This window comes from Antedon bifida, chromosome 6, assembly GCF_963402885.1.
Source record: "Antedon bifida chromosome 6, ecAntBifi1.1, whole genome shotgun sequence".
NCBI lineage: Eukaryota > Metazoa > Echinodermata > Crinoidea > Comatulida > Antedonidae > Antedon > Antedon bifida.
The window spans coordinates 27815420-27839689 of NC_136231.1; the positions used below are offsets into that span (position 1 = coordinate 27815420).

At 32.8% G+C, this 24270-nt stretch overlaps 3 protein-coding genes across 6 annotated transcripts in view; 1 reads left to right on the plus strand and 2 right to left on the minus strand.

The window, feature by feature from the left end:
- LOC144844361 (A disintegrin and metalloproteinase with thrombospondin motifs 6-like) overlaps positions 1 to 15586 on the plus strand; it is a 51538-nt gene extending 35952 nt beyond the window's left edge. For 3 of the 4 annotated variants that reach the window (XM_078701234.1, XM_078701235.1, XM_078701238.1), the window contains 14 exons: positions 40 to 195; positions 1422 to 1569; positions 1802 to 1918; positions 3154 to 3299; positions 5088 to 5151; positions 6678 to 6947; positions 7651 to 7855; positions 9133 to 9299; positions 10648 to 10786; positions 11267 to 11396; positions 11879 to 12083; positions 12386 to 12559; positions 12899 to 13055; positions 13337 to 15586. In XM_078701234.1, the coding sequence (XP_078557360.1) occupies positions 40 to 195; positions 1422 to 1569; positions 1802 to 1918; positions 3154 to 3299; positions 5088 to 5151; positions 6678 to 6947; positions 7651 to 7855; positions 9133 to 9299; positions 10648 to 10786; positions 11267 to 11396; positions 11879 to 12083; positions 12386 to 12559; positions 12899 to 13055; positions 13337 to 13455 (2197 nt within the window). In that variant the 3' untranslated portion in view covers positions 13456 to 15586. Of the gene's footprint in view, positions 1 to 39; positions 196 to 1421; positions 1570 to 1801; positions 1919 to 1990; positions 2096 to 3153; positions 3300 to 5087; positions 5152 to 6677; positions 6948 to 7650; positions 7856 to 9132; positions 9300 to 10647; positions 10787 to 11266; positions 11397 to 11878; positions 12084 to 12385; positions 12560 to 12898; positions 13056 to 13336 lie in introns of all 4 variants that reach the window. The other variant, XM_078701237.1, reaches the window with a different exon arrangement.
- A 190-nt stretch (positions 15587 to 15776) lies between these two features.
- LOC144845256 (uncharacterized) lies at positions 15777 to 19671 on the minus strand. Its single transcript, XM_078702446.1, has 6 exons — positions 19552 to 19671; positions 18070 to 18125; positions 17619 to 17684; positions 17418 to 17494; positions 16682 to 16993; positions 15777 to 16484 (listed from the first exon to the last, which is right to left on the minus strand). The coding sequence occupies exons 1-6, from the start codon at positions 19613 to 19615 to the stop codon at positions 15941 to 15943; spliced, it is 1119 nt and encodes a 372-aa protein (XP_078558572.1). The 5' UTR covers positions 19616 to 19671; the 3' UTR covers positions 15777 to 15940.
- Positions 19672 to 19973: 302 nt separating this feature from the next.
- Positions 19974 to 23089, minus strand: LOC144844487 (selenoprotein Pb-like). The gene is made up of 4 exons (XM_078701423.1): positions 22949 to 23089; positions 21976 to 22207; positions 21170 to 21373; positions 19974 to 20808 (listed from the first exon to the last, which is right to left on the minus strand). The coding sequence occupies exons 2-4, from the start codon at positions 22200 to 22202 to the stop codon at positions 20553 to 20555; spliced, it is 687 nt and encodes a 228-aa protein (XP_078557549.1). The 5' UTR covers positions 22203 to 22207; positions 22949 to 23089; the 3' UTR covers positions 19974 to 20552.
- Positions 23090 to 24270: the final 1181 nt, after the last annotated feature.

A 24270-nucleotide genomic window follows, 5' to 3' on the forward strand; every position in this document is an offset into this window, starting at 1 on the left:
TTACAATAATGTATGTTTGTTGCCTGTTTTTCTGTGTAGTTTTGGTATGCAACATGATGGATTTAGTGATGACATCGGTAGCAAATGTGGAGGACCTGGAGAATCTGCTAAACTTATGGCAGAGTTCTTTCACAAAGATTCTGATCCCTTCTCATGGTCAAAATGCAGTCAAGAATATTTAACCAAGTTACTAGAGTAAGTATATATTCAGTATTAATTTATTCATGGTCAAACACAGTTAAAATACAGATAAAATACATTTAAAATACAAAATACAAGCAAGATTGGTGTGTGTAAGTACAGTGTATGATGTATGTGAACATTTTTACCTAAATTGAATGCAGCTGTAGTGAAGGTCATTTGTAATTAATAATAATCTAATCAGGATTTATAAATTATATTGGAATATTTGAAAGTGTATACAACAATAAAATAGAATTACAAACCTTTTCTTCAATATTTACTGGTTTGTTGTTAAACTCCACAGTCCTATTTCAACTGAACGTGAATTTGTTTTATCATCATTCCATCTATACCAACCAAAACTGTTTAAAAATGTAAATGAATAGATGCCAATAAGTTACACGAGGATGTGTCTCATAAGATGAGATTATTTCAAATATTTTTGTGTATCATAAGTCCTGCAAATATTGAAAACATTCTCATGACCCAAAACGTTGGACTCTGGTGTCAATATGTTGGCACAGTACCTAGGAGAAACATCCCTGAGTGTTTGAGGGAATACATTGCATCTTTTCAGTGTTTCGCTTTCACCTTTTAAGACCCTAAATAACCCCCTCACATCCAAGTTGAATTAAATTAACATTTCAATTTAATTGTATGCATACTCTATTGTTGGACAATTTTCAAAATAGGAAATCCAAAGCAATTATTAAATACAAAACATCCACCAGCAGTCAGTGTTGAAACTTGGATAAGTTGCACATGATGTACGCTGATCATAAATCCATTTAAGCGTTTTATACTTAGGATTGGTTTTTTTTTTTTTTAATTTCACATTAAGTCATAGGCTATTCATTTTAATGAATATATGTCATGAACTCCACGATACCAATGTTTTCAAGCAATATATGATATATTCTCTCCATCTGTGCAGTGTTGAATTTGTATTCCTTAAGCTCTGTCTACACTATCAAACTAGTTTGACAAAAAAAGTGTTATGTGCCGAAAGATGGTAGTGATATGCCCAAATACGGTAGTGATATGCCCAAATACGGTAGTGATATGACATCATAATGTCTATATATGGGCACATCACATTTTTTGTCACATAAAGTTTGATAGTGTAGAAAGAGCTTTACAGAGTAAAATTGAATTGATGTTAAATGGCTGTATAGTGGTGGAACAAGAATGTGTGGATATAAAGGTATATTGCTATTAACTTTTCATTTTGTTTTCAGTTCAGGGAAAGGTGACTGCCTTTTGGGAACTCCTCCTATCATTGTACAAAGTCAAACAGAACCACATAGAGAACCAGGTGAGATATACAACGCTGATGCGCAGTGCAGATTACAATATGGAGAAAATGCTAATCACTGTAGAATGGGGGTAAGTTCAATTTTTCAGGAATGCTAGGCTAAGAGGCCCTTTTGCAGGACACTTCATTGGGACCGTTATATGACCTAGGTACATTTTATATGAATGTCCTGAAATTTATGATGTATATAATCCAACAGTTGACAGTGTCTATTGGCTTGTGCATATAAATTTTTCTGTACAAAAAAACCATTTTCATCTTGAATAATTGTGAATAAATGCTATAAATGAGATTCATTTTCAGGCAGTTTGTGGACAGCTCTGGTGCTTTGTACAAGGCCGTGGCTGTATCACCAATTATGTCCCAGCTACTGAAGGAACACAGTGTGTCTTGCAAATACAACAACTTAACACACGAGGGGTAGGTTCTCTTGGGTTAATAAATATACTTATTTAAACAATTTATTTGAAGAATGTTCTCGTTTCTTTTTAGACTGTAATTCAATGCAAGTATCTTGCTTGCGCCTTACCTAGCGTAAATGGTTGCAAGTACGACAGTAAGCCGAGTATGGATGGTACCAAATGTGGACAAGGATGGGTAATTTGTCCCTTTCCCCGAGTGTTTTCATTCAAATAGTAGCAACTAGTTGTGCTGTACACCATTTTAGATGTTTCTATTTGTTTTAACTCCACCCGTTTTCTATTCAGTAGTGCACACTTTGTCCTCCCATGCTTTTTTAGATTTGTTCACAATTTGCTTTCGTCATTCCTTGTTTTTTTGTGGTTTTCAGTATTTGCAACATGTTTTTAGCTACTTGCAGCTCATCATAGTCATATTTCAATGATTCTTTTCAAAAATGAAATGTGCAATAGACTAAGCAGTTTTTCTGATTAAGTTTTTTAGAGAAAAATGCTTGAAATTTAACTTCTTTCAAGCATTGTTTGTGCTAGAATCAATCTGCAGCATCTAAAAACACACTTTCAATACCATATACATATCTTTCTTCTACCTCACTGCAGACTTCATTTTCGATACGATACGATATTATTTATTTTCATTTTAACAATGAGTTACAAATTAAATTGTTCTGCTACCAATTTCAGTTTATCCAACAGTTTTATAGCAGTTGCAGGATGTGAAGTGTTTTGTTCATTGTTATACTAATAAAATGTTAAGATGGTGTTTTTTACGCTTTTTTATTTCCTAATTTTTTAAAGAATAATCGATTGAATGTTGTAGAATTAGCAGACTTAACTAAAATTTGCATTTTGATTTTTACTTTCTTATTTTTACATGTTTATTTTCTATGTGTGTTTGTTTTATTTTATTGTTTATTGTTTTAAGTTATCTTTATCAAAAACTATCATAAACAACAATAACATAAGTTCCTTGGCAGCCAATTGATTGAATTGGGACACTCATTTATGATGTGATTACTGTACCCCCTAGCTTGGATTTGATTAAAAAGACATTTTTAGGCCATTTATGCGCATTCTGGACAAAGTTTTCACAAACAAAATTGATATTGTATTCATACATTGTATCATGCACCCTTCTACACATTCAATATAAAACTTTAATCATTTATTTACAGTATACCATATTTTTATGTTTCACCATTTTTTCTAAAAAACATGACCATTTTCACTCAACAGTGGTGTTACCAGGGTAATTGTGTTCCTTATGGTACAAGACCAGGCTCTGTCGATGGTGCATGGGGCGAGTGGGGTGCATGGGGACCATGCTCACGTTCATGTGATGGAGGCGTGTCTACAAAAGAAAGGCTCTGTGACTCACCAAGGTTTGTCATATACACTTTATTTCCATAATAATAATAATTTAATAATTTATTTCGGAACTTCACTTTTGTAACAGTGGCACACTTCACATTTTGAAGGTGCGTCCAACAAAAAATATATAAGAAGAAAGCACAAAATAGACAGAAAAAACATAGGTAATCTTACTTAAACTACATACGGTAACATGTAATAAAACCCATTCATTCCCCTGCCTCCCCTTCTCCAAAAATAACAAGTACAACATATAATTTAAATACAGTACAAGATTACTCTTAATCTACAAAACCAATCACTAATCAACCCCACGTACACCAACCCCCACCCTTAACCCCCCCCCCCCCCCCCACCCACCTTACGTACAACATGACGGAAATATAAATAAATATAAATATTGGTTGAAAATATGCTAATTTCTAATTTTTATTTTATTCAATTTTCAGGCACAGACAACAACATATAATACATGACAAAGGTGCAGCACCCTGAGGATTGCCATGAGTGTTAAGCACTATCGAATTGGCTCTCCATACTGCACTTTAAACATATAAAAGTAAAACAATAAAAATACATAAGATATGATATTAAGAATACAGACAATGCACTGTACAACGCTTGTTACTTGCTTAAAACAAAAAAAAACATCAAAGAAGCTTTAGTGTACTTTACTAGAATTGAGTACGCATAACATTCTAGACATCATGCCAATCCACCTACTTCAGAATTGAGAATCGTGTTCTTTCAGACATTTATTTGAAACACTTTTAAAAGATGAATGCGATATCAACAAGAATAATGTTAAAACTGTGTGACTTGTCAATTCAAAGCTTTTAACCAATTGCCTTTCAACTAAGTGCAGTGTGTCATGTTAGTCTTAAAAGTCATGCTGATCGGTGGTAGAATCTTGTATCCGAAGTCTCACCAAAATTAATAAATTTAGGAAGACAGCATTTTTAGAGGAAATACTTAATATCAGTTTCTACTATTTATAGAAAAAATACTAATTCAGTTCTTTGAATTTATTTTCCAAATTTATTTTATAAAAATAGATTTAAATCAATAAGAAAAAAAGATTGTTGCCACAAGAATGTGAACCACTAGAATCTATCAAATTTGTTTGCAATCTCTATTTTCATATCAATTTTTTAAATTGACACATTTAACTATACTTTGTAGCCACTTTTAGTTTTATATTAAATAATGCACACATTGACACATAATATGTCTACATCAACACCATACTTTGGCTACATGCTTAACATGCTCTAATCTACATTAATGTACTGTAAGCCGTTACTTTAATCTATGTTAAGCAGCTGTAATCATGTGATATTGTCAGGTACTGGGATTATTTATGTTAAATGTTGTCTAAGCTAAATACAAGATTTTATGTTGTTTTGAAATAAATTATTACTAACTAATTAAACTACTATATAAATTGTCTTCATACTGCTCCTTCCTTACTATGTTTAGGGAGTTGTAAAGTAATTATTATTACAACTCCCTGCTATGTTGGTTGTGATATTCTGTGAAAACATGAATCAAAAACAACCTCTATATTTTTTAGGGGAAAAAATTCAAAATAAAAAATGAAACTTATTACTAGCATCCTGCTTCTGTAGATGTTTCATTTGATTTGTTGTGTCAATATTATGACACGTCTGATGAAATTATTGATTAGTTTTAGAGTATTTAAATGGTTTTATTTTGTATGGAAATGCCATGTGTCATACTACCTTTGATGTGTAGAAAAGTTTAGTTAATGTAATAATGTTTTATTAATGTTTTTTTAGTCCACAGCATGGAGGCAAGTACTGTCTTGGTCTTCGTAAACAGTATCGTTCCTGCAACATAGATGTGAGTTTATTATTCTTTATTTGGTATACAAAATATTTATACATTTTTTTTAATAACGAAAATACATAAATTCTGATTTTCATATTATTTTGGCAAAAGTAAAGTATAGGTTTGTGGTACACCAGAAATAACTTGAGAAAGACACAACGTTTCTGCACTAAAGCTCTGTCTACACTATCAAACTTTATGTGACAATAAAATTTGTGCCCATATATGGATATGATGATGTCATATCACTACAATTTTGGCCATATCACTACCATATTTGGGCATATCAGTACAATATTTTGGCATATCCCACTTTTTTTGTCAAACTAATTTGATAGTGTAGACAGAGCTTAATGCCTCTTCTGGACAATGAAATGTCCAGACATTCCATATTATTATATTTCCTTTGTTGATTCCGCAAAATTTGCTTAACTAATGTTTATTCACCATGCAAACTTTAAACAATATTTTATTTTATAGACAATGCCTTATTTTTTCTTGGCAATGAAAGTTAAAGTAATTAATTACTTTGATCTGAATAATTTTTTCTTTGAAACAGTTAACCGTGCCAAAGTTTACCATTCATAAAAGATAATTATAGTTGGCAAATGATCATAATAATATAGTCACGTATACGTAGCCATGCTTGTCTTTACTTGTTGTAAAATAATAAGCTTTTAGTTTTAAATTTAATTTCTAAAGTGTTCCATTTAAAATAAAAGGTTATTGAGTATAATTGAAATCAATAAACTTTAATTTGTGATTTATATATCTTACCTAAAAATATAAATAATATTATTAAAATGAAATATTATAGTAGAATTGTTTGGCAGTTGAATTTAATAATCTTCGCTTTAAATGTGTATGTATTTATACAGCTTAAAGTGAATTATACTGAGGTTTTATACATAATCTCTTTAAGTCTATTATTAATTAATTTATTAAAATGATTTTAAACTGAAATATTGTTTATTTACATAACACCTTCAGTATCATAACTACTACTGATTTTAAAAGTCGATCACATATTACACAGCTTAAAAAACGTAAACACTTTTTTGTCATGGCATTTTTAAATTATATTTTTAAAATGAAACTGTCCAAAGGATCCTGTATTATTTTGTAATTTATTATCACACATCCCTAAAGTAATTCATATCCTAAACAACATTTAAAAAACATTATTTTGATGTCTTATGAGACTTACAACATGAAGTGTTAGCACTTTCAGATCAAAAGTTTAAAAATGTAAAAAAAAACATTTTAAAAATGCTTCAGTAAAAGAAGAGAAAGAATTGAATTTTTACCTTATTAATTAATTCAATAAAGAAATGTCTGAAATTTAAATGATAATGAATGAATTTTTTAAGTAGTTTATATCAGCTGCTGCTTTTACAGATTTTTTCGAGAGCTTTTCCAACTTTCATAAGTCCTTGATTGACACAGAACTACTAAAAAATTGCAAAACGTTTGGCGTGTTTCCTAAATGTATAATAATAAATGAAACAATGATTTTATTTTGATTACATTCATTTCAGCCATGTCCAAGTAACTCAAAAGACTTCAGGGAAATGCAATGTTCTGAGTACGATGACAAGAAATTTGCCAGGGTTCCAACTTCCAAACCTCGTTACTACAAGTGGAAACCTTACCTGGGAAGAAAAGGTCGCAGAGACAACCTGAATTCTTGCGCCCTCAACTGTCTGGCAGTGGGAACAAAGTTTTTTGTTCAGCGTTCTCCGCAGGTTGTTGATGGAACACGGTGCAATAAGGCATCATTAGATATTTGTATCAATGGAAAATGCCATGTAAGCATACAGTATTACCATTAAATATTAATAAGGCATCATTAGATATTTTTATCAATGAATCATTAACAGTATTACCAATAATATTCATTTTGTTTTTTTAATGTAAATCTTGCCTACACTGTTACAGTTGCAAGCCGGAAAAATAAAGCTTTTAAATACTTTTTTTTAATAAATGGGTAGTCAGTTCTCTCCCAAAGCAATTACAAATTAATTTTCTTAACCTAGAATTCTTTGTCCAACTAGAATTCATTGCAATTAATAATTAATGTTTACCATCTTAAGATATACCATAATTAACAGTGCACTGATTCATAAATATAATTAAATATTTATGTTTTTAAAATGTTCATCTTCTCACTTTTTAAGTGGTATGTATAAATATTTTGTGATTAGTTTATCAAAGGTTAAAAGTGCAATCAAACAGAAAGTGACAAATGTATTCATAAAATGAAACAAAGCTAATTCTCTGTCTCGCTACATTTAGCTAGTCTAATTGTTTTCACTCTTTACCTTGGTAAATACTTGTCTGATTGAAAATGAGTAACTCACAATCGATGTCAAAGCATAGACTTAATCTCACTATCAAACTTTATGTGACCAAAAATGTAATGTGCCCATATAAGGCCCATATTAGTGCCAATGGCACGTCATGGCCGATAATCTATGTAATAAATATGTTGATCACATTGTGTCTTCTCAGCCTGTAGGTTGTGATCGCTTACTTAACTCCAACATGAGAATGGATAAATGTCAAATATGTGGTGGTGATGGGGGTACATGTGAGACTAACAGGGGTAGAGTTGATAGAGCAATGGAGCATGGAACATACCAAGAAGTAGTGACTATACCAGCAGGTGCTACTAGCATACACGTACATGAATCTCAGATGTCTGGCAGCTTTCTAGGTATGTATTCACCATTGAGCAATTTCAACTCAAAGATGATAGAGAGGAGTTGTGGATTGTTGGTTATGATGCTTGGCTACCAATCCATAGGGTCCGGGGTTCAAGTCCTGTCATATGTCAAGATTTCTTCTTAATGACAAATTACAACTCCATTCCAATGAGACTTTGTTCATGTAGAGAATGGAATGAATTCGCTTATGGTTATCCTTGGCAATGTGCCTAAATATTTAAAAAAAATAACTGTCATAGATAGAAGCTACTATAATTAAACAAATGAATATAATTTGAGACACACAGTGGGACAAATGGCTAGACATGTTGTAGTGAAGATGTCTCTTGATTTGATTAGATTAATGATTTGAAGATCAAAACAAAGTAGATTTAAGAATCATCATGACCAGTATATTCTTTATTTTCGTTATGAAAATAAGCAATTCACGAAATAGGTTTCCTGATTATGAATATGAGCAAAACAATTTGATTATACTTGTATATGCCGTTATTTGATTGAATATTGAAGATTATATTCATTTGTTATTTATTTATACTGGGTGACTTCTTCAGTTAAAGGCTGGTCTCCCAGAGGGCCCAGTTATGATCAGTGGCTTTGACAGTGACTGTGTGTGGTAACCCCCTACTCGTCTCGAAAGTTGTACTCTGGTTCTTTAAAGTGCACATGAGCTAGATGTGTACAAATGGGCCTACAGTTTATAGTCCTTATCCGAGAAGAACCATGGAGTGAGTGAGCCTCAAATCCTTGACGATGTTATGATTATGTAGTTATGGTGCCACAACCACTCAGCCACTCACTCACTCCATACATAATATGTTATGCTAAATAGATACATGTGTTCCAACGTTGTTGTTGACATTAAACAAAACATATTGCTTTTTGTGGCAGACTGTGTGTCTTGAACATAAAATTATAATGAATAATTAACTAGTGGCCACAAAATGAAAACCGTCTGCTGGAGAACAGAATATACTACTCTTACAGACTTTATTTAAATTAATCATATTGGTGGTTAATTGATTAATAAATAGGTGAAGGCTAAAACCGTATTAGAGATGTAAATTTTGTTTACCATTGTTGCTTAAAACTCTGTCTACACTATCAAAATAGTTCGACAAAAAAAGTGTGATGTACCTAAATATGGTCATATAGCATCATACATCACATTTTTTTTGTCACATAAAGTTTGATAGTGTAGAGCTTAATAGATATGTATTCATGTCCTTTTCTCTATTTTGATCAACTTCTTTTGTTTTATTTTCAGCATTGAAATCTGCAAATTCGCGGAAGTACTATATAAACGGTCAATGGAAGATACTCTGGCCAACTTCTTTTAACATCGTTGGTACAATGTTTAAATATAAACGTCCCACCAATGAGCCAGAGTCGTTGTACGCCCCTGGCCCCACTACAGAACCAGTCACGGTCATGGTATGTCGCATTTTAATAGTAAACAAGAGGCAAAATGTCTCGTATTTATACGTTCATTTCCTATCTGAAATTGGAAAGGTTGCCAAATAACCTAGATTTGTTTCAATATGAATGAAATATTAAATGATATATACTGTATATAGATCAGAAGGAAATCAAACCAATTTTGTTATATACCCTTCTCAGGATGGATGGTTAAATACTTTTTACCTACCCATCAATCGATCTGTGTCGCATGTTTTTTTCAAAAACAGAAACCCAACTGAAACTTCTCATTGTGTTTTTAGAAAATCACATTTTACAAATAATGAATGTTTAGTTGATTAGTAGAATCCCATGAATTGAATAATTGACTGCTCTATTTTTAATGAGGCAGAGCCACTTTTTCATCGAATTCATTATTTGTTTTATAACACACTTACTTTTATTCAATAATATCCATCGTAAATCATTGATGAATACTAGGCCGGGAAGCTAGGCCATTCCAAAAGGCAATGGTCAAACATTAGATGCTGAGTAGGACAGTTATGTACCACGCACATAGCAAGCTGATTTCCTAACGCCATCAGTCAACAACATTGCGTGGCAAAAATTGTCTAAATTTTAGGCTAATTCCAAATAAAACATGATGTGTAATTGACCAATCAAATTGCAAGTATACAATCAGGTGTGTTATAAAAACAGATAACTAAAACTTCTATGTAGTAATACTTTTAAATGGTCAAGATTTCTTTATTTGAATCTCGGGTCTACATACATAAAAAAACAAATCAATAAAAATACAAAATAACCATTTGATACTAAAATCGCATTAAAGTTGTTGTAGCTAGATACTTCACCATAGAGATAAGCAAATTAGGTCATGTCAAAGTCAACATGGGTCCATCTTGTTATCGGTCACAGTTAGTTATTGATTTTGTTTATATATTTAAAAAAATAAATTGTCCCTTAAGTGAATTTGAATCAGGAAATAGGAACTATAGTAGCTAGTAGCTAACTTCACAGACATTGAGACACGTTCCAACATGGCAAACATGTCGACTTTCATTTCGTTTTTACTGGTAAAAAGAATTATTGTTGTGGTGCATGTATTTGTAGCAACATTCTTTAGTAGATTTAATGAAGTATAGAAAAGATTGCCTACTAAGCCTAAGCTAGGCCTAGTAGCTAGTAATTGGGTCCTAGCTTGTGATGAGGACCACAGAAGAACGGGACAAAGGTGATTGGCCTAGCATCAAGCATCCTGCCTAACCACTTCCAGTATTTAAAATGTTGGTATAATCATTTGTATTTGAATTTGAATGGGCAAATACTTCTACTTTTAGTAAAATTATTTATTTTACAATAGTTGTTGGTTCAAGAAGAAAACCATGGTGTGGAATTTGAGTTCAGTACTCCAATTATGGCCAACTCGTCCATGCATCATGCAGCCAGCTTTAGGTGGTCAATTGGTCAGTGGTCTGCTTGCTCAGCAACATGTGCTGGAGGTAAGTGAGTTTAAAGATAAAATACATACAAATGTCACACATTGAACATAAATTTGGATTTGTGGTTAAGGCTTCTACTGTACTTGAAATGATTTGTGTGACCATAAAAAGTAACTTTTATTACCTTTTTTGATGTTTTTCTATATCTCACTGATTTATATATTGTTAATATTTTTGTATCTGTAAATGTTGTTGCAGATATGTATGTTGGACTGCAAGCCCCTGTAATTTTTTCTGATTGGGGAAAATAAAGTTTTTCTTATGTCTTATGTGTAGTAATATTTTACAGGGCAGATCCAGGAAGGAGATAGATGTGTTCACTCCCACCTTTTGATAAATTTGATTTGAATTACTTTTTTATATCTATATATTTTACAAACTATTAATGTTATATTAGCACTCCCCCTGGTTTAGCTTAACATTTTAACAATTTAATTTTTCTGCAAAAGTATAAAAATAATAAATTGCTTCTTTTAATAGGAGAGAAAGTTGCGGTGGTTGAGTGTAGAAAGTCTGACGATGATAGTGTGGTGAGTGAAACATTCTGCAACCCTGATTTGAAACCAACTCAGAAACGACAAAGTTGTAACACTGAACGGTGTGCACCAAAGTAAGTATACAACAGTGTTGGAAATATTCTACTAGGAAATGTGAACCAAACAATGACAGGTCAATTTAGTATATTTCCTTTATTGTCCACCATTAGAAATCATGTACAGTATACCTACTGATGTATATCAACATTAACATACAATAAATAAACTGTAGTAATACTGTTCCTCTGCATCTTTTTTTAAAGGATATTTCATAGCTCCTTCTTTATGAAGCAATTAAACACTAAGTTTAAATGCTACAGTATTTAATTAGGCAGATAGGTGGTAGGCAGTCTGAAGATCCGAGAAATTGAGTTGAAGGCGCGTTGAGCCAATGATTTCACTCCAAATTGACTTATCTTTTTCATATTTATTTATGTTTAGTATATAGTATAGTTTCTTCATTGTAAAGACGGTTTAACTGGACCAGTTATTCTAGATTATGTACTTTATCTGGCTATAAATGAACAAATAAATAATACATTATGTTTATTTGTAGATGGTCACATGGTGATTGGTCAGAATGCAGTCAAACCTGCAATGGTGGCGTAAAGCATCGTCTGGTTACTTGTATGGTTCAGATCACAGCTCATGAATCAGAATCTGTTGATGAGAGTCACTGTATGACACACAAACCTGTATCAGAAATACCATGTGGAACTAACATGTGTCCACCACAGTGGGTTACCAGTGTCTGGTCTAAGGTAATATTTCATTTGTAAACATACTAATCGACATAGCAGTATATGACAGAGTATTAATCAGTTCAGATTTATTCATGTTCGAGTATAATCCCTGTTATGGTAAATTCATTTTTTATGCAGCCTGAATATAATCCATAATTTCCCCAAATTTGTTTAACTAGGCCTCCTGAAATTAAATTGTAACAATAGTTAAACCATGATTCTTAAGTCTTAAGTGATGTGTAATTTGAAGCGAACATCATGAACTTTAATATGATTGATATTATACTTTTTGAAAAATCCATTTATTTGAATATATACAGTGTATGCCAGAATGTGGTCCAGGGATACAGACTAGAGAAGTAACATGTATGACAAGCAATAGTGGACGGGTTCCAGATAATAGGTGTGACCGATCACAAAGACCGGCCAGTCGCAGAAGCTGTGATAATAAAAGATGCCCTCCACCGAGTTGGGTCACAGGAGCTTGGGGTGAAGTAAGTACAACACAGAAATGTACATTAAACCAAAAACCTAGGCCTAGACTAATGTGTTTGTGCCGAGAAGGACTGATTTTAGAATGAATGTTATTGAAATTAATTGAATTTGAAAATGTTTGATTTAGCTTTAAAGGTCTACACTATCAAACTTTATAATGACAAAAAAATATGATGTACCTATATATGGACATGATGATGTCATATCACTACCATATTTAAGCATATCATTACCATATTTGGGCACATCACACTTTTTTGTCTAACTAGTTTGATAGTGTAGACAGAGCTTAAAAATTCCAGAATTTTAGTAAAAATAAAAAAAAAATATTTTTTTAGTGCAATGGAGAATGTGGACGAGGTCAACGAATGCGGTCAGTACGATGTGAATCTTTCAACGGACATGTCTTATCACGAACCCATTGTAATGCTGCCCTCAAGCCTAACAGTCATGAACAATGTGAAAAGAAATGTGGAGTTGTTACAGTTAATGAACGTATGTTACATTTTAATGAGTTCTGTTTATTAATATGAATTGAAAAAACTAGACACTTATATTGAGGGTTATCTAGATTTGACATGCTCTTTCCCATCAGTCATTTTAACAGGCATCCTCTCATCAATTAACAACATTTTCTGTATGAATCAGTACTAGCACCTACTGTCTCTCCCCTTGTTCTACAACCAGTTTCAACTACAAATTATCGTATCTTTATCTGTCTGTATCAAGTCTGTTATCATTCAGATATTTGACCTTTATTTTTTTTTTGTCCACAGCTTGTGAAGATGCACATACAGTTTCCTATTGTCCGTTGGTTCTTAAATTCAAATTTTGCACTCGCCAATATTTTCGGCAAATGTGTTGCAGGACATGTATGAACAACAGTCAAGGTTGAAGAAATAAGGTTGAAAATGAGAAGTAAATGTGTTACATCTGTTATGCAAATGAAATACCTGTTTATCCACATCTATTATCCATGCCATTGTTATTTCCAAGACCGTCTTATTTGCGAAATAATAAGTAGAAGGTAAAGGGTCTTGCAATAACAGAATTCATAAATCTTCTCTAGCCTCATTGATATAACTGTATTAAGAATTATGATAGCTAAATAAATGTGAATTGATTGAATTAAATTTAATGGATTATTACATTTCTTTTTAACACATTTTACGGTCAACATTGAGAGATTTTTGGCATTTAAAATATCTAAATGTTTGTGACGTTAGCCTGTGAACTTTTGCAATTTGGTTGTCACCTGTACCTAGAATGCAACAAATCTCTAGTGTCTAGGATTGGAATGAGTGAGGAAGCACTTCTTAACTTCTCTGTCTATTATGCACAATGAACTTGCTTGTTCCTAGGTCATCAGTCTTCGCAAATCAAAATAAATTATATAAAACATTGTTGAAAATGAATACGAATGTCTGATTGACCTTTGACACAATTGGTATCATCACCATGACCAAATGGTTGTATTTTATCAGTACAACCAAATGATGGACTACCTTAAAATAAAGAAAGATTGACCGATGAATCTGTTTACCAATTTAACATTATATTGTATAGACTAATATAATTGAGTGATATCGGGTGATATTCAATTGATATTGAATTTAATGGTTTCAGTTTTTGAACATGGAAAGATAAGTTGTTGTCCCATCTTACATGAAAATTGACAATGTTGTTAGCATTCAATCCAAATATGGACCTCTAACAGTAACTTCAAATATTACATGTATTTATGCTTTTAGTAATAATGCATGTTGATTTTGAAAACCTTTAATTATATTAATTATTATTTTTAATGATTATTTAAATTATTTTATGATTTTGTTGAATTTTTTTTTTACACATATATAATGCCATCCATATAATTATGCAACTTTTACTAGATATAGTTTTTTCAGTCGCAATTATACTTATATAATCATATATGTATATATTTTTATGAAAAATATTGTTTAATTGTTATGTAATATTTGTTTTAATGTACAAAAAACACACAACTCAAGCTATGAATCTTAGCTTTTTTAGATGTTTTATATTTATTGTTTTTAATGAATGTTAAGACTAGCCATTGTAATTATAATTGTAAATACACTTTAACATCATGTTAATGCATACACTGTATACTTATCACATATTTCTTAAACTGAGGGCTAAATCATAGTATTTTAAATTAGGTTTTTCAAATCTGAATTGCTTACTGATATTCATTGTAGCTGGTGGTTTAAACTTTAAATAAGCCAATGAAGAACAATTTTAGAACTCTGTCGCTCAAATCTGAGTAAATCTAATAATACTGTCAATCTTGGTTCTGTCAAAATAATTATGAATATATATTCTAATTTTTTATTATTTAATTTTATTTAACAGTTTATTTGTTATGTTATTTATCATTTTTAAAGTTTAAATAATTCATAAAACGTGGCTTAGATGCTGAGGGCGCTATCATAGTGAGTAGGTTCATAAATTGTACAGGGCTGGATGTGTGGAAACAACATAATGTAGATATCGTGTACATAAATAAAACCTATTTATATGAAACAGCATGTATAATAAATACAAACTGTTATGTCATTTCCAAACAAATAGTCATGAAAATAACTTGTAAGTATTTCTATGAATATCGTATAAATACATTTTATGTAAATGTAAATAAATATATTATTGAAATCAATTTTTAATCCGTTCATTCGAAATGTTAACCAACGAATCAATGTTCTCTTTAGAAATGAATTTGTTGAGAGAATAGGAATTGCATTCTTTATCTTGTTACCGATTGTTATCTACTATATGACGCAACGAAATGACGCACGCGCAACGCAAGTCCAATCATGGAGGTGATTGGATCAATACCGACAGTTTTGATTATTTGATTGGTCAAATTACTTACGTTGCGCGTACAGTACGACTTTGCGTTGCGTCATAGTGGGGAACCATCTTTTTAAAAACATCTGTCTTTTGCCAGATACAGGATCAGGATCAAGTCTGATGGTGACGATTTCCCCTCCTATTTTTCAAACGTCTGTGCAGTAGTGAAGTTGCCTGACGTCTTCGTTGTGACTTTGGTTGTTGTCGAGGTATAGGTCGAAGTACCGAGGTACCGATATTTGCTTCTTTATCTTCGTTTATTTAGGTTATGGTATATTTCAGGCAAATTTCAATCGCCTTGTTTTGTCATGTTTTTTAAAAATGAAAACAAAAAAGTAAAAGTGACGAAATGTTTATTATGTTGTTTAAATCTCACTTCATTTCTTACATTGAATGATGGTAAATTATTTTTAAAAATACAAATATCATTTCTAACCAACTCATTTTCTACGGTATTACTTAAGGTGAAGATGCAGACTTAATTATAAGAGCAACGTAACGACCTCCTATAGGCTTGTCTTCTGAAGGTTATCATCGTCTTCTTCTTCGTAAACATCATTCACAATTCCATCCAGAGCAGCAGTAGCTTCTTGCTCTCCTTCAGTTAACCCAGTTGTGTCTAGCTCTCCCTGTGTTACCACCCCAGTTGTATCCAGCTCTTCTGGTGATGGAGGTGGTGGGAAGCTTTCGTCTTCTTCTGGGGGTGAAGGTTGAGGAGCCTTAGTCTCTTCCGTATCCGCATCAGTTTCTGGTGGAACCGTTTTCACTCTGACGTCACTACTACCGGAAGAACTGCCGGCTGCCGAGCTGTTATCAGACGCGTACGGAGGCGGTATTTCGTCGTTGTTTTCACCAAGATTAGAAGAAGTTGGCGTTTCCACTTGTACTTCTACAACACTAGTTTGTGTTTGTAATTGATTTTGTCTGACTTGAGTTCCTTTTTCATTTGCTGGCTGTATCGGATCATTGGTATCGATGTGTAGCCGTAGGTCGTGCCCTTTCTCCATTGAAGACTGCATTTCGTAATCGTCCATGCGATTATTAATGTTTCTAAAAATAATACAAATTAAATTAAATATATAAAAAAAATGTATGTATAAACAATAGGCTACTGTAGATACAAATACCGATTAAAAACTACTTGTTTATCCAAAACAAAATTCAAATTTTATTTATACTGTATCATCTTTATTACTTTCAATATCTGGACATTCGAGAAATTGTGTTTGTATATAAATTACACTTACTTGAACTGTCGGTTGGCTTGATATATGGTGTAGGTGATATAGCTTATAGCTACTATGCCTAAATAGCAGGATATGGCAATAGCCCACGGTGGAATAGCCAGCTTATAGTCACTTTCCGGTTCAATAGGGGTGATACTGTATGGTAGCATCGTATCAATTTTGTCATCGTTGAGTTTACACATCAAGTAAAGTTCATGAGATCTGAATGCGACTGGCAGAACGGTTGAGCCTGACGGGTTGACCACCAAATAGTGAACCACCACACGGTCATTGCTGGTAATGGTAACGTCCACGATAAGAACATGCTTAGGCCTTTGGAAAGAAAAATGTAGTTATTATTATACGCACATATAAAATAGTAAAGTCGCCGCTACTTCGATTATAAAGCTACTTCGGTTTGATCTAATGTGGTCATCATCATCGTCATCATTATTATCATCATCGTCATCACCATCGTCATTATCATCCTCATCATCATTATCATCATCGTCATCATCATCATCATCTTCGTCATTATCATCATCGTCATCATGATCACCATCATCATCGTCATCATCATCGTCATCACCATCATCATCGTCATCATGATCACCATCATCGTCATCATTATCATGTAGCTCATAATCATTATCTTGGAACATCATTATTCCTCTGGGCATTCAAGAAACTGCCAAAATATATAAGGAGAAATGGACAGCAGCACATTGTACGGAGTCCAAAATAAAGTTATTCTTACAGAACTTGAAGGATGACGTAATCGTTTGAGACGTTTGCGATGGCTTGCTTAAACTGCATTTGCATTTTGTCTACAAACTAGATAAAAGAGAAGTAAAAAAATATTTTATAATAATATCTAATTAAGTATTATAATAGCTATTAAGAAATTGGTCATACTGGTAACTATTATTGTGAGATATGCGCATGCTCGTATACTTACGTCTCCAATTCTGGTAATACCGTTCACGTATGCTGTGGCAACGCCTATATCCACCAATTTTTCACACTGGAAAAAATAACACGTAGAAAAGATTATAAATTAGTTGTTAGCGTTCAATTAAAAAGCCGGCGCATAGATATTGTAAAGCCTGTCTACACTATCAAAGTTTATGTGACAAAAAAATGTGATGTGCCCATATATGGACATGATGATGTCATATCACTAACATGTTTGGGCATAGCACTACCATATTTGGACACACTTTTTTTTGTCAAACTAGTTTAATAGTGTAGACAGAGCTTTAGTTATCTTAAGTATTTTTATTGTGGGCATGTTATGTTTAGAACCATCATATTTATCAGCACAAATTTCTTTCTGTTAACATTTTTGCAAATCGACTTCAAAGTCGACACTTTCAAACTAGTGTTTAAAATCATATTGGAAATCTTACCTCTTCTTTCGAGTATCCCTTGCATTCTTTCGAGTATCCCTCGCATTCTTGCTCACCTGTGACGAAAAGTATACACCATTTAGTAGGCCTACACACATGACTAATCCTCATATTATTGTAATTTAATAATAATTTAATCATATATCACTTTAAACATGCCTTTATGTAACTAATGATTATAGTTTTATTCCAGCATTAAGTTGCATTGCTTTTGGTTTGTCTATTCAGCCTAGAGGTTCATACCTTAAGGGTATTGTCATCCTGAATACAATGATTAGTTTTAAAATTGTTGAATAGGACATTTTGATCATAATGTCACATAGGCCTATATAGTTATTCTGACGAACAAAAAGTGTACCTAATAAAATCGTGAATTTATTATTATTTATTTATTATCAGCCGGAAGCCCATGGCAAACGTGAATAATTTATTAATTTATTAAAAGTTGTATTTTATTCATCTTTATTTTACTTGTTTTGGGGACAATACAATACATCTTTAAATCTGAAAACCGCAACATCGTTCCGTCAGTTTTCTCAAATTGTGTATTTTTTTTGGTTCGTTTTGGTAGGTTGTTTTCCCTTATAGTTACATAGTGATATCTTTTGGGTTGATGCACTGTCTTTCTAACAATGTCCGTGTCTATGTTACAGTACTTTACCCATTAGAAATATTGGCATTAGTCGAAATGTAGAAAGGACATTAATGGCAAATTATAACTATAAATAGAATTTTTTTCCCTTTAATTTTAATCGCTGTACAGTACAGTAGCCCACATAAAAGTATTATAAAGAGTAGAGCCTATCTGAAGGAAAGGTTCACTTATCGCAAACATTTATACCTAAACATATTTACTATATGAATATACACCCGAGCAAGTACACATAGCGTACGAAGTTCAAGCTAATATTTGACTTCTGTGTGTACTTACTAACTCATAAAAATCCTTCATAAGCACGCTCACAAAAATTACAATCGAGTTTTTTACTGTGTATGCAATGAACGAGCATTTTTTTTAAAGATGAATTGCGTTTCGAGTTATGGTAACTAATTAAGAAACACCAACTTAATTGGGTAGAAAACTGTTTACACGGCTCGTTCGTGTTGTGGTAGAAAACTATATTGAAAATCGCGTTAAAAACTAAGACTCAAGAATCGAGTATAACTATTTAAAACTACCGTCAAAAACACAAAATAAGTTTCGAATTAGGTAGAAAACTATAGTTAAAACTAAAAAAAACACAAAAGAATGCGTTTCGAATTAGGTAGAAAACTAGTTAAAGCTAAGAAGATAGCATTTCACAGGTACATTATTTTAAACTTAAAAACACAAAAGAAACACTGTAACCTCAATATGCTGGCAAATTATGTTGATATGGAGGATCAGAGATCACAGAATGCTTGGCAACTGTCAATTCTAATTCCAACTTCCGTTTAATATACGGATCTAAAAGTTATAGGCCTACTAATGTTAAAACTTACCTGATGCTAAACAGGCAAATGTCATAAGAAAACATGCGACGATAATGTGTAAACGTAACATCATGTTAATCAAACTAGGATAGTATATGTTAATTCTCACAGTGACAGTAGTTTTCAGAGTGGTAGGCCTATACCGGGATAATACACTCAGTATACTCGCAAAACAATATACTCGCAAAACAATAAAAAAAAATAGACAGGTGATAAAAGAATCCAAACGTAAGCGGCGCCTATTTATTTCAGTTTGATGGGTAGACTCTGCTGCAGGTTGTAGATTACAACACCAATTTAATATCAATAAAACAGCGCTCGCTGGTGGTAAGTGTTTGCACAGGCTTATAAATTGAACGTTATCTTTACTTTAAATATATTTGCAAAAAGGTCAAATAGAATTGAAGCAACTTTAGACTCTCCTTTGGTGTAAAGTATATCGTTTAATAATTCATGATGCATGTAAAACGGCATGGACGCGCTCTCAGCTCGTTCAATGTAAATCTATCGAAGAAGCTGATTACAGGTTTATAAAACATCATGCCAGTCAGCGCGCCGCCGAACATGCCGATTTTATAAGTCTTTCCACTGGTTTTCAAATAAATTCAAAAGAGTAATTATATGATGTATTGAATATTTTATTGATTGTAAAGTAACACCTGTACACTACTACCAATCTCTGCAAACATGGCAATCCATCACACTTCCTGATTCCTGGCAAGGATTTTAACAAGAAATCTTCATAAAGTCACGTTAAGATACATTGTTAGTAGCAATTGGGTGTTACAATACACATTACTTTTTAGGCTACACCATTTTTTTTTTGTATTTTAAACTGCATCATTTCCGATATCGGTTGTATGGTCTTAAACTGCATCATTTCCGATATCGGTTGTATGGTCTTAAACTGCATCATTTCCGATATCGGTTGTATGGTCTTAAACTGAATCATTTCCGATATCGGTTTTATGGTCTTAAACTGCATCATTTCCGATATCGGTTGTATGTTCTTAAACTGCATCATTTCCGATATCGGTTGTATGGTCATAAACTGCATCATTTCCGATATCGGTTGTATATGATATTACTGTTATAAGTTCTTCGGGCGTCTCCGTTGTCATGGCGATGGTGGACATCTTCGTATCATCAGTTGGACAGTTTGCACACGCCCCAAGTCCTTGGTGAGTAACCCGGATGGCTGACTCAACTATGCTATAGTCAAGATTTGCGTATGGCAATCGAATATGGTAGTTCAAATGACCACATCTGCGAGAAAGTTAAGATTTAAAAGATTTAAAAACGTTGATTATTTAATTCAAATTAGGCAAAATGTTTCCTTTTTATCACTATTTTAATAATTGATTAAACTGTTTTCATTTTTGCTTTCATATTTATTCGACACAAGCGGTCAATGGTTGCCAACGGTGGGCTATAACACGTTAGTGTCCGTCCGTCTGTCTGTCTGTCCCATCCGTGGTGCAGCAAAATATTATTTTGTTGGTCCATGGTTTGTCTGCTTGTCGGCTTGTCATGCGTAATGGCTCTCTCCTGTTTTTACTTTTTAGATAACAAATACATTAAACCATAAATAATTATGTAACGTTACATAATGTCAAGCCTCACTTACCGGTCATATATCAGAAAGTCGTCCTTTGCGCCCTCTACTGTTTCCCAGATATTTAACCGTTTTTGGTCTTGTAGAACTGGTATACTGGTTCGTTTATCTAATTCTGGTTTATAAACCCTGGACCAAAATTCCTTGCTATTTATAATCATGTACGTGATATCGTTTTTATTTTCTAAAATAAATGTCTGTCGAAGAGTCTCTAACCTGTAATATTGAACATTGAGTTATTAATAATTGCTCTTAAAAATAAACTTTTATATTTCATATATAAATATATATTTTCAAAAATATAATATAACATTAAAAACAATAATAAATATTCTGAACTAAAAGAAGAAGCATTAAGCCTTGTCTACACTATCAAACTTTATGTGTCAAAAAAATGTGATGTCCCATATATGGACATGATTATGTCATCACTACCATATTTAAGCATAGCACTATCATATATGGGCACATCAAACTTTTTGAAAAATATAAAGTTTGTTAGTGTAGACAAGGCTTAAAATAGAGAAGAAACTAAATGTTGGTTCCCAAGAATGTAACTTGTACGCTACACAATGCAAGTAAATTGACCAATAACAAGTCAATGACCAATTCAGCTGTCGCTTTTGATTGGTATAACTATGGACCTACAAATTAGAATAATGAATCGAATTTATAGGTCTATTCCTTAATCCATGGTTTTCTCAAGTGGATTCGGTTAAACCCCGTTTCCACAAGAAGTTTTAACGGTTAATGTGTATCGGTTAATGTTTGGCTACGGAACGTTCTAACGTGGCAAAGCCAACACAGAATTGACATACTTGGAGGCCTGCGACAGACAGAAACCTCAGCTAGCCGACAGAAGAGACACGATGGTAACATTTCCTACAGATTCTGACAAAGGACTGCGACCTCCAATCTTCCAGTCTGGAGTTTTCTCACATCGCCACTTGGAGTTGAATGGGTCGTTGTTGTTGGAGACTTTAGACTGAACAATTACGAACGTTATCAGACATAAACACGTCTTCAACATCTCTTTTGAGCTCATTTCCTCTGCAATATAACACACCGTTAATTCAACTAAAATTAAGATGATGTATGAGCAGGAAAGAGTGGAATTACACTCTTCCCTGGTATGAGGTATAAAGGTCTAAACCTGGTTTGTAAAAGATATAAACAGACAAACTGTGGTTTGTTAAAAACTTAACTATGGCTTGTAGATTGTCTTTTCATCGAAAGACAAACTATGGTTTTTAAAAGACAATTAAACCATGGTTTGTAAAGATAATAAACAGACAAACTTTGGTTTGTAAAAGACTAACTATGGCTTGTAGCTTGTCTTTTTATCGAAAGACAAACCATGGTTTGTAAAAGACAATCCATAGCTTTATTTCTAGATCAAATATGTATTGACTAATTTATTTTTGTGACAGGAGTCAAACTTCGATTAGCTATTGTTTGGCTCAGACCATATGTCGGAGAAATAATAACTTATTTTTCCATCCATATGTGAATAAAGTTGTCTTTTGATGATAGTTTAGATAGATAGATGTCTTTTTATTATAGAAAGACAATTTTGTCTTTTTCAAACAACGGTTTGTAGGGCAGAATAGGTGTGTCGAACGGCGCCCCGTACAAGATCGGTTACTGTATTTTCAGAAAAATACTATAAAGTTCCTGCTTAGGTCGTGTAGGGGTTCGACGATTGCACATAACTACAGTATTATGATTAGTGTATGCCATTCTTTAAAACGGTTGCCAATCTACTTTTAAATGTTGAAAAAAAAATCTTACCTTTTAACGGAAGAAGCAGCTCAACTTGTGAAGGATCAAACAGACATCTCTATTTAGTATATTGTGAACAAAGCTAATTGTCACAAAATAAAGGAAATGACAGAAACTGAACAAGTCGTTGCGACATATTCGCTTCCTTTTGTACGAAGGTCATGGTAAATAACAATTGATTCCGGCAACAGACTTCAAAAAAGGGCTATAGGCCTACATAAGGGTTTTTTTTCATTTGAGACTTTTATACTAGAATTAGGTTTATTATGGTATCTATCACCTGTTATAAAAACGTGTCTTAATTATTAATTATTGCATTTTTAACGAATGTTGACGTGACTGGAGTATCGTTACACGGCAACTCGTGCGCGGCCGAACTCAGTGAGCAGAACGTCAAACTTTTTATGTTTCTATTCCCGCCCTCTAGAGGCTAATGGCACTCGTACCTACCGTTTTTAAACTTCTAATTTCGAAAATATAGAATTCTTTGATTCGATTAACAGACAATAATTTTTTTCATTTTTCATAGGTTAATGCATTCATTTCTATATATAAATAGTAATAGTATAGAAAGCGGTATATTTTAGAGGAAGCAGCCTATATATTATAATAATGGAGAATTAGACTAAAATGCTGGAGAGTACAAAAAATAATTCCGATCTGAAAACATTAATGTTATGTGTCGGATTCTTCATCATCATTTATCAAAATATAGATGCTAGTATTTGTAAAACCACCGATCTATTTGAAATTAACAATTTTGATTTTGAAATAATTGATTGATGTATTAATAGGTGAACAAATAAATTATTTAACATAAATATCTACGAAAAGGTGATTGGTTGCTGCTGCTTGGAGTTGTTTGTTCTGCCAACGTGTATGCTAATGCCAAAACATTCTTGTTACCATAACATAAGGACCACACCTTTATCACCGAATTGGTTTTCAATCATTTATCCTGGAATTGTGAGAATTGTTAAAGGTACATTCCTTGTAACTGTTGGTTTTAGGTGTTTTTGTTGCGTTTCCCAACACTTGAGTGTGAGACTATTTGCACACACACAAACTGTTGGCTTCAGGTCGCGTTTCTAATTACCGTCTCTATAGCAACAAACTTCTCCAATTGCTAGGGTCATTGTAATGCATAAGTAGGCGAGATCGGGATTTGAATAATTTGGGCTATGTAATTAACGCCTGGTTTAATTTTTAAAATAATGCAAATACAGTGAGTAGATAAAGGTCGTATAAAGGCGATAGAACAATAGTTAACGGTTTCATTTATCGGTTTCAGTGTGTGATGCCCGAAACAACCTCTACCAGGCACAGTACAC

Bases quoted from the DNA above. Each gene is read 5' to 3' on its own strand.
- LOC144845256 (XM_078702446.1), bottom strand. From the start codon at position 19,615: ATGATGTTACGTTTACACATTATCGTCGCATGTTTTCTTATGACATTT. The intron at 18,126-19,551 runs GTAAGTTTTAAC...TTTTCGTCACAG, and splicing joins ATTTGCCTGTTTAGCATCAG to GTGAGCAAGAATGCGAGGGA. The intron at 16,994-17,417 runs GTAAGAATAACT...TTCTTTCCAAAG, and splicing joins TACGTCATCCTTCAAGTTCT to GCCTAAGCATGTTCTTATCG.